At 45.0% G+C, this 10,596-nt stretch overlaps 1 protein-coding gene across 1 annotated transcript; it reads left to right on the top strand.

Moving 5' to 3' along the window:
* The first annotated feature begins 9,179 nt into the window (after nt 1–9,179).
* Nucleotides 9,180–9,692, top strand: LOC122026677 (mucin-7-like). The gene has a single exon (XM_042585406.1). It carries the CDS (start codon nt 9,180–9,182, stop codon nt 9,690–9,692), a length of 513 nt encoding a protein of 170 aa, XP_042441340.1.
* The last annotated feature ends 904 nt before the right edge of the window (nt 9,693–10,596 follow it).

The following is a 10,596-nucleotide window of genomic DNA, read 5'->3' as shown; positions in this document are numbered from 1 at the left end:
TGTTAGGTTTTGTGTTTTTCGGATTTTGATCTTGTTTCGATTTTCGGTGTTCCGATTGTTTTGTTTTCCCTTGGTAAGTTAATCCCTCGATGTGACTTTCAAATTTTGAGACGAGGCAGCGACAGGATATCTCTGAGCTATAGGATGTAAGTTGTCTACTGCTAAATCATTTTCCTAATGGAGCTTATATACTTATTACTAACAGGAATGGCACGAAGAGGGTCGACTGCTATGGGTAACCGTGGCCAAGGTCGACCACGAAAACAACCCACGGTGTTGATGGGTCCCGAACCTACTGCCCAAGGGATGGGGTTTATAGGAAACCCGAATGAGGTCGATTCAAGTAGCAGTGATCGGAATCCTCCAACCTCTACTAGGGAGCGTGAGTTATAGATGTTGGGAGTACCACCTTCTATTCCTGCTCCTAACATTACTGGTTGGGTAGTGGATAGAGCTCGAATACCCTTGTTGGCGAAGTCTATAAAAGATAGAACTACTCTATTCCATGGGGGTGTTGACCCTTGGGCGGCTCATAGCTGGTTGAAGAACTTGGAGGGCACATTTGGGTACATGAAGTGTATAGATGAAGAGAATGTAGAGTTGGCCGCATACCATCTTCGGGATCAGGCCATCACTTGGTGGGACATGCAAAAGACAATCTTTGGGGAACAACACGTCATGTGGTTGATGTATCGGGAGGCATTTGTGAGATAGTATTTTCCGGTTACATTTTGTCAAGCTCGTCGTCAGGAGTTTCTGAACCTCAAGCGGGGCAATCGTTCTATGATGGAGTATAATGCAGAATTCAGTAGATTGGCTGAGTTTTGTCCTCATCTGGTGGCTCAGGATTATGATCGGATGCACCAGTTTACTCAGGGACTTGCGGCATACATACGACTCAAGATGTCAGGATTTCCAGGTAGTTCTTATCGAGAGGTTTTAGATCGAGCGTTATTCATTGAGATGACTCAGCAACAGGTGAATCTGGAAAAAAGTAATAATAAACAAGTGACACAGAAGAAAGAGAAAAGAGGCCAAAGCTCACAGGTTACTTCAAGAGGGTCCTCTCCACCTCAGAAGACAAGGCGAACCTCGGATGGGGGTTCTCGTTCTTCTCAACGTGACCGGAAGAATGACTTTGGGGGGATCATGTATTTCCAGTGTGGCTCCAAAAGTCATACCAAAAATGATTGCCCGTTGGATCATGCTATATGCTTCTATTGTAAGCTTCCAAGGCACGAGAGTCGGAATTGCACTCTGAAGGCTCAGTTGGAGATGACTAAACTAATGGCAAGCCATGAAAAGCAAAACACCTTAGAAGCCAGCATCGATGAAGGGGGAACGACTACAAATGAATGCAGCGAAGCAGGGGGAGAGTCAAGCTTCAAGTCTGATATGGTAAGTGAGGTATGCCTCTTATCTTCTGATCAACTCTATTTTGGTATTAAGTTTATGGCAAAATATATGTACAAGTTAAAAAATAAAAATGATAAATTAAAAAATGAAAACTTAGAAATAAAATTTTTTTTAGCAAAATCATGTCTAATAGAAGATTTTGAAAAAGTAAAACTTGAAAATGTTAAATTGAAAGAAGAAATAGAAAACTTGAAAAATTCTGCATGTTCAAATGTTTCTGTTTTTAGAAACTATAGAAGATTAAACTGGTATTATAGATTTCAAAAAGGTCAGATCAGAAAAGTAATAAAATCTTATATCCTTAGAAAATACCTGATTAACTCTGTAGGAAGGAACCTATATTGGGTTCCAAAAACTTATTTAAATTAAAAAATGAAATTAGACTTAGGGCTTTCAAGTAGAAAATTAAATATTTGAATTTATTAAAAGACTTTGTCTAGGAGTGGTTGATGATCCAATAACCAAGAAGGACTAGTGTCTCGCTACAGCTTGGAAGCCAATTTCTGAATTGAATATTTAATTGAGAAACTGATAAGCATGAAATAGTTAATTAAATTAAATACTTTCAATATTTGTCAAAGGTTTAACATTCATTAAAATTTTTAATTGCAAACTTCACTTAAAATTTTTTTCAAATTTCACTTAGAAATTTGTCTCTAATTGCAAACTTCATTTAAATTATTTTTGTTAAAACTTTTTTTTTTAACTTCAATTTTTTTAAGTTATTTTATACGTTGCACAAAAATTCTATCTTTAAACTTAGAAAAAAAATTCTGCTTACAATTTTTCTACACAAAAATCAGAATTACCTTTAGACCTGTTATGATACTCTATTTTTTTAATGTGATCAAAGAAGGAGAATGGACTATTAAGTCAAGGGGAGGTATTATCCAAATTTCAAATTGAAAAATCCTTTTTGTACTTATTGTAAAATTATTTATTTTTACATTATATTTATTTACCTTAGCTTAACTTGGGTTGCTCACATCAAAAAGAGGGAGATTGTTGGAATCCCAAGGTTGTTTTGATGTGATCAAACAAGTTAGTTAGGTCATGTTTGGTTTAACCCATGTGTATAAGTGTGCAGGAGCTTATGAGTACATGAAGTCGAGCGGAAGACACGGCTCGCAAGAAGGACGGCACGGGAGAGAGCAGACTGGCTCGGTGCGTCCGAGGGACGAGGTGCCACGGAAGAGTACACCGGTGGACGAGAAGAACGAGATCACCCAAGCGAGCGGAACTGGAGTGGGAGACCTGGACCGAGGCGAGCAGAACCGGAGCAGAGGGTCCGGACTGAAAAAGTCAACCATGTTGACTTTTGTGGGTCCGAGCACCCGGAACTCAACGTTTATCAGAATCGACGTGCACATTGATCAACGCATCGGGGATAGAATTCTATCCCACTCCAGACGTCCGGAACCCTTTTAGACGCTCGAAACAGTGCTATAAATATAGCTCTGATTTCAGTAGTTTAGACAACAACTTGTAATTCATTTCTTTCTGTTCTACTTTCATTTGTGAAGTTGTTAACGTTGTAAGAGACTACTCCGCCCGAAGGAGATCGTTATAAAATGCGCTTCATTTTCCTTGGTTAGCAATCTTCTGATTGTAAACCAAATAAGTCTCCTTATGTTTCTGTCTATGTAATTAGTCAATTAATTTTTTATTACAAGTGTTCTTTATTAAGCTATAAGTTGAGAAACGTCTGAGTTTGTTTTTGCAAGACAATTCATCCCTCTCCTCTTACGGGCCTCTAAGGAACCAACAGTATTTACAGTGTCAATTAATCTTTACAAAAAACTAAGATATAGAGCAATGGATGACAAAATTTACCTAAAAGAATATTTTATAAACTAATATATATTATAATTGATAGAAATAAACACAGACAAGAATTGCGATTGGTATAATACATACATGAAAAAATTTTGAAGGCAATCGATGAAAAAATGTTGAATGAGCTGATATGTATAAATCTTGATCAACTAGCAACTAGTCTTTAAAATTTTAGTGATGCCGAAGTTTTAGATCACCTTTTAAGAGTTAGTCTTTCCATCGGTATTTTTAATCTGTTGAAATCCCGTCTGAAGGTGTCTTTTGTAATGAAACAGTTGCATGTAATAGAGGAACAGGTTAGGTAAACACGGGACTCAACGGGAACTCATGCATCCAAGCTAAAAAAAAAAAAAATTAAACAATTGTAGCTCGAATAAAAAGAAAAATGAGGTCAACTATTGGCGAGAAGGATAAAATAGAAATCAAATGTGTCTTTTCCTTCCCATCTTTTAATCAACTTAGTGGATAGTTATAAATTAATTATGTAATTTATCTCTTTTCATATAATCTAAGAACGGAATACTTAGGATAAACGTAATCACTTTCTGCTACAACAAATGGAGAATTGATATGCCCTCGGGTTATGGTGTTGTGTCCGAACCACTCCAACAATTTTCAAGCACCCATAATTCGATTTTTAACAATGGCGCGTGATCCTGTCCGGAAGCTGAGTCGGATGAAGGTGGGCCTTGATGTACTGGAAGTTGACGGAAAGTCGCCGCGGAATTAGATCCACCTGGCACCCCTCGGGAAGGCTGACACGAGTGGCTGACGACGGAAGATGCCCGGGACGATGACGCTGCAGCTCTGCGCACACTCAGACGAGTCCACCAGTCGTCAGAGACCAGAAATCAGGGAAAAAGTCCCAGGGTCAGACCCTCCGATGCTCAAGTCAGGTACTTTTTTCCCAGAAAGCACAGAGAAAGGACGAAAAATAAAGACTAGTGAAAAATGACGAGTGAGCGTACCTGCGTAAGGGACAAGGCATCCCTTTTTATACTACAACGGAAGTTTCTGGGTCTGACGGGTGTCAGGGAATGTTGGCTGTCAGGCTTTGTCTGGCGGTGGTTGACACGTGTCTCTTCTTAATAGGCTGGCGGCAAAACCAAAGGTGTATTGAGCCCCGACTGTTAGCATATTCCCTGACACCTTGATCATTCTCTGACATTCTCTGACAAGTGGTTACGATTCCTTGGCTTGTTTGTCCTGTAGTGTCCGGACGACGAGTCTGTATTCCGAGATCTGTACCCCGACCTGCTTCTGTATGCCAGTTATCTTTGGCTGGTATGTCCCGACCCGCACGCTAGGTCTGTATCCTGACCTGTTTACTGTAGATATCCATGGCTTGTACGTCCCGACCTGTACGCTAGGTCTGTGTCCAGACCTGTTTACTGTAGATATCCATGGCTTGTACGTCCTGACCTGCAGGCTAGGTCTGTATCCAGACCTGTTTACTGTTTACTGCTATCCATGGCTTGTACGTCCCGACCTGCACGCTAGGTCTGTGTCCAGACCTGTTTACTGTAGATATCCATGGCTTGTACGTCCCGACCTGTACGCTAGGTCCGTGTCCAGACCTGCTGTTTACTGTATACTTGATATCCATGGCTGGTACGTCCCGACCTGCACGCTAGGTCTGTGTCCAGACCTGTTGTTTACTGTATACTTGATATTCATGACTTGTACGTCCCGACCTGCACGTTAGGTCCGTGTCCAGACCTGCTGTTTACTGTAGATATCCATGGTTTGTGTCCAGACCTGTTTACTGTAGATATCCATGGCTTGTACGTCCTGACTTGCACGCTAGGTTTGTGTCCAAACCTGTTTACTGATATCAATGGCTTGTACGTCCCGACCTGCACGCTAGGTCTGTGTCCAAACCTGTTTACTGTAGATATCCATGGCTTGTACGTCCCGACCTGTACACTAGGTCCGTGTCCAGACCTGCTGTTTACTGTATAGATATTCATGGCTTGTATGTCCCAACCTGCACGCCAGGTCTATGTCCAGACCTGCTTCTATCCGCTGTTATCCATGGCTGGCACTATCCGACCTGGTCCGTGGGCCAAGTCTTTGACCGCTATCAGAGCTGGTCCTTGTCCGGCTTATAATCTCATCCTTTGACTGCCCCGTCAGCTGAGACTTTGACTCTGGCCACATAAGCTTAACTTCTGACCTCCCTGATCTCCACGTCCTCTTAATTCCTGACCGGCCACGGAGGCTTTACTTTTGACCTTCCTGACCTCCAGGTCATCTTGCCTTCTGACCCCCTTGTGGTCTTCACTCGTAACCACATCATCTTACCGACCCCACAAACATGCGCCGTATCACAAGCCTCCCCCTCAAGTCTAGTCGAAGGAGACTCTAGTCCGACTGACTAGACCCCAATCTTTGTGTTAACTGACCTGGTTCCCGCATCTTTTGCCAACCTGTCTACCCTTCGCCTTCTACAGAATTTCCTGTCATCCCAGGAGATGAACGATATCCTTCTATGCTTATGTTGACTCCTCAACTTCTGAGCGCACTTTCCTCCTATAAATGTTACAATGTTTTCCAAGCGCCGCTTCGAGTTCCGAGGAAATCCCTTCACCTTCTTCTTCCTTATAAAAGGTTCATGTCTCCTTGCAACAACACCCGTATCTCTATCTCTTCTGTTTCCGTGTGATCCTTTTCTAACCTATGGAGCCCGCTGAGCTATCCTCAGCAGGGATCTGCAAACCTCCCTCCGTCGGGAAATGGAGGAACTCTGGCAAGCAGCCAAATATAGAACTCGGGCCGAGATAGTCCTCAAGATGAAAGCTCAAGCGGATTTCCAGAGTCAAATCCATCATATCATGTATTTGAAGATAAAGCATGAGAATGAACTGGCTTTGCTGAAAGAAGAGAGTCAGCTAAAGGATGAGACCATCTGCCAATTGCGGCACACTCTTGAAAGTGTTCGGGAAGAACTAATCCGAGCACACACCCATTTGGGAGAAAAGGGTCCAGCCTCTGTATCTGGCAGCAATTGAAACCTCTAAAAAATGTACCTTTGATTTTAACGAAACAAAACCTATCTTCTGCATTCCACGCTTATTGTAGCTCCCCACTATATTGCTCATGTATCATTGTGTTTTTATAGAACCCCTGCGTTTCTCTAATATTTCTATCAAAACATAGCAAAAATAATAAAAATCACACTTTCGAGATGCTGACTAATGATATTTTGTGTTTTTGGTTTAGCCGTATGAACATGGCTTCCATGATTCCACTTGATGGTCGATTTTATGGGCGTGAGGATATAATATGAAGTCACGACCGATGAAGGTGGTTGGGCGTGAGCCTTGCTCACTTATTTGATGCGAGTGCACCGATGCGATGGGCGTCGATGGCTTGCCCACTTATAACTCGCACTAGAGGACAGGATAGCGACACACGGAAGGTTGGCACGAGCCTTGCTCACTTACTCTCGAGGCAAGTGGGCAAGATAGCACGGCGAGGAAGGTCGAGGGGGCCTTGCTAAACATAACTTCGAGCCGAGGGCCCGACACGGAAGGTCATTGGGCGTGAGCCTTGCTCACTTATAACTCAAGGGACAGGGGGACAACCGGGAGAGGTGGGTTGAGCCTGCTCATTTATAACTACTCATTGAGGCAGAACGAGGTGAGCCGGGATGGGTGTGGGGTGAGTCTTGCTCACTTATAACTTTCCAGTGAGAGTCTAGGCTTGGAAGGTTGGGCATGAGAGTCTTGCTCACCTTATGCCTTCGGGTGCGAAGGTACGGAAGGTCGTTGGAGCCTTGCTCACTTATATAACTGTGACCGAGTGGGCGACAGCCAGGACGGAAGGTCATTGGGCGTGAGCCTTGCTCACTTATAACTGCACTAAGGTGAGAGTTTGACCAAGGGAAGGTGCGTTGGGTGTGAGCCTTGCTCTATAACTTATAACTTCCGGGGCCCAGGCCTAGAAGGTCGTTGGGCGTGAGCCTTGCTTATAACTAACTTCAGGGGCGACCGAGGTTGGGTGTGAGCCTTGCTCACTTATAACTTCACCTTTGAGAGTTTGGGAGGTGACACGGAAGTGGAAGTGGGTGGGTGTGAGCCTTGAGCCTTAAACTCACTCCTGCGTGGAATGTGGATGTAGGAAGGTTGTTGGGTGAGAGTCACATGCTCACTTATAACCATAGGGCGAGAGAGTGTGAACCGGGGTGGGAGGTGGGTGGTTGGGCGTGAGCATTGCTCACTTATAACTCGCCTTTGGGATGAGAGTGCGACATTGAAGGCGGCACGGACATCGAGAGCCTTGCTCACTTATAACTTCATGAGGAGAGGGTGAGGCGACCTAGAAGGTCGTTGGGCGTGAGTGCCTTGCTCCTTATAACTTTTCTTGGGTGAGTGCAGGACGAGCGACCTTGAAGGTCGTTGGGCGTGAGACTTGCTCACTTATAATCGCCTTTCGAGTGGGGACAATAGGCCGGAGGTGTTGGGCGTGAGTGCTCACTTATAACTGGGGTGCGGTCCTGACAACGGGGAATCCCCCTGATGTTGATAGAGGTTATCTAGGCCGAGGTGATCTCCGAGGCAGGATTGATGTTGCCGACCAGGTGATCTTGATGTTGTCGACCGGGGGTGATCTCCGACAGAAAAGTTGCTTGACTCCATCAAGAAATATACCATCAGTTGTATTGTGAGGATAACAATATTAAAATATTACTCAGCCTTGGCCTCGCCGCATTTGAATTTCTTTCCCGCCACTTTTCTTCACCACTTCCCGAGAAAATCACGTGGTAAGCGTTTCCGTACTCCCGCTTCATATCATGATTTCCTTATCTCGTCCATCATTAATACGCTTCCTAGGGGATCGACACCTGTCCCATGCCTTTATTGCTTATGCAATATGACGTCGCCGACGCCACTTCTTTTTGTACACGATTTCCCATAAGATCATGTCCCTCTGCGATCGGACCGCTTTAGGCGCTTCGCCCAAAAAGATACTCGACACCTCTTTTCGATATTCCCTAGGAGAACTCTCTTTATAAACCCTAAAGGCAGTCCGTAGTTGTTGCCTTGAGCGTTTCGACTGCCTTCTTCTTCTTGCTGCTTTGCTATCTCTCGTGTATCGGCTCTTCCCTTTCTAGACTCTTCACACTTGGTGTTCTTCTTCTTCTCGACTGACTTCTTCTCCAACCTCACTTACTTTGATAATGGCTGACGGTAAGACCACCCTTTGGTATTCGTGCTTCATTTCTGATATAGATGATCATGACCTATCTGTGATTCGGTCTGACGTGCAACTTAGTGATGCTTATGAACTCAGAGTTCCTACACCTCACGAACACCCCGCGAACCCTCCGGAAGGCTTCATGACCGTTGTTAGAGACCAGATTTTAGGCGGCCTTTGGTTTCCTATCCATCCCTTCCTTTCATCCCTAAGCCAATACTTCGGCATTTGCATCTCTCAATTTGCTCCCAACTTCTTCAGAGCTGTATGTGGCACTGTAATTCTATGTCGCATATACCAAATTCCACTAACCACCCAACTATTTCATCATTTTTACTCTTTCAAACGCTCGGAGCCGGGAGTGTTTATGGTACAGGCTAGCCCTGGTTTCAAGTTCTTTTCTGACATGCCCTCTTCCAACAAGGGATGGAAGTCTCATTTCTTCTTTATTAGTTCACTTGACCCCTTGGTCGAGCCGACCCAGTGGTGCTCTGACATCCCTTCTAACCTCCCTGTACATCACCATCAACCTTCCCACGACGCCGCTTCAGAAAAACTTCAAGGAGTGAGCGTTCACTTTTCTGTATTACTGTTGGAAGGCTTTTTGTATTTGTTTGGGCTCAGCCCCGTTCAGACGGAGATAGGGGTTCCATTAGGTAAGACCCCGTTTTCCTCTTTGCTATTCTTTGCTAACTGAGATATCTTTCTTTCCCTTTGCCGAGGCTGCCATGCTCCGAGCATATTCTTCATATGTAGAACGCCAATCTTTCTCCATTTTGAAAGTTTTAAGTGCGGAGCTTAAGCAGGGCTTGGCGACCTCTTCCCGGTCTGGTCCTTCTGCCTCGCAATCCGTCCCATCCGTCCCATCCGCCTCACAATCTGCTTCCCCAGCACCAGCCCAAGAGGAAGCTTCCTCGGCTCTCCCCCCGGATGTGGCTCCTATAGAAGACATGGCCACTGTAGAGCAGGTCGAGGAAGAGCGAGCCGCATCTCCCCCTTCATCCAAACGTATACGGCTCCAGCGCAAGAGGAAGAAGGTTACTCCAGCGACTCAGGCGTCACCTCCACCACTTCCTTCTGGCCGTCGCTCACCCGCCGTCTCTCATTCTTCGGAGGCCCAGACTGATACTCCTGACCGGGAGACGGCCCTGGGGCCAGAGGTTCCCATTCTGTCGCCACGAACATCAGTCCCAACACCTGATCGGGCTATAACTCCCGAGCAAGCCTCTTTTCCCGCTTAGGCCTCCTCTCCCGGGCAACTGCCCCTTCCCTTGATGGACCAGCCCGGGAGCTTAGCAACCCTATCTGCCTCCCTTCTGTTAGCTGCTCCGGCCTCTACTCCTCGATCTCGGAGGAAAATTCACAAGAAGTATACCTTTACTAACTCTTGGCGCCTGCCTTCTTCCACAGAGTCCGGCGCCGCCGAAGAAACTGCAGAGGAGGCTCCTCCCCCGGTTGCCCTAGTTGAACTAGAGGGTGATTTAGCGACGTCCTGGCGATCAGGCAATCGGAAGTTTTGGAAGAATCCTCCGATGAAGGAGCTGGATCAAGTTGCTCGCCAGACAGTTTCCGTAAGTTTTCTTGTATCAAGGCTCCTCTGCTAGAATCTCTTATAATCTTTATTCCTATATCTGACACAGGCCTGCTCCACCAACTTGAGCTTCATCAATACGCCTATTGCTTGCAGAAGGAGAACGAAGTGTTAAAGGCTCGTCTCCAGGAGTTGGAACTACCACTAACTCCCTGCGATCCCCTTAACCCGACTCCCGGGGACTTAGCGAGTTATCTCCGATTGATTGGAGAGTCCGCAGAGTCCGCCCGCCACATTTCTCAAGCGGCTTTTGACAAAATTAAGACTTTGGAAGCGGCTTTGAAGACAAGCGAGTTTAGACTGGCTTCTGAGGCGGAAAGGCGTCGCTCGCTGGTAGTTGATCTGGATGAAAAGTGTTAGTTAGAGCCTTAGAGCCAATCATTTGATGATTGTATTATGGACTTGTTGTATCATATTCTTATATAAATAAAGGCATTTGTTTTTTGTTATTATACTTACTTGTATTGGTGCCAAATAAACTAAGTATAATAGCGTCCTTGAGTAGAAGGTTCTCACCTATATCAATCGGTTATTTGAACCGATAGTGAGATGAT

This window comes from Zingiber officinale, chromosome 10A (genome assembly GCF_018446385.1).
Source record: "Zingiber officinale cultivar Zhangliang chromosome 10A, Zo_v1.1, whole genome shotgun sequence".
NCBI classification, from domain to species: domain Eukaryota; kingdom Viridiplantae; phylum Streptophyta; class Magnoliopsida; order Zingiberales; family Zingiberaceae; genus Zingiber; species Zingiber officinale.
The sequence above is the reverse complement of the archived record's forward strand: the minus strand, read 5'-3'. Positions and strand labels throughout refer to the sequence as shown.

Coding starts and splice junctions, on each gene's coding strand:
- LOC122026677 (XM_042585406.1), top strand. CDS start 9,180: ATGCTCCGAGCATATTCTTCATATGTAGAACGCCAATCTTTCTCCATT.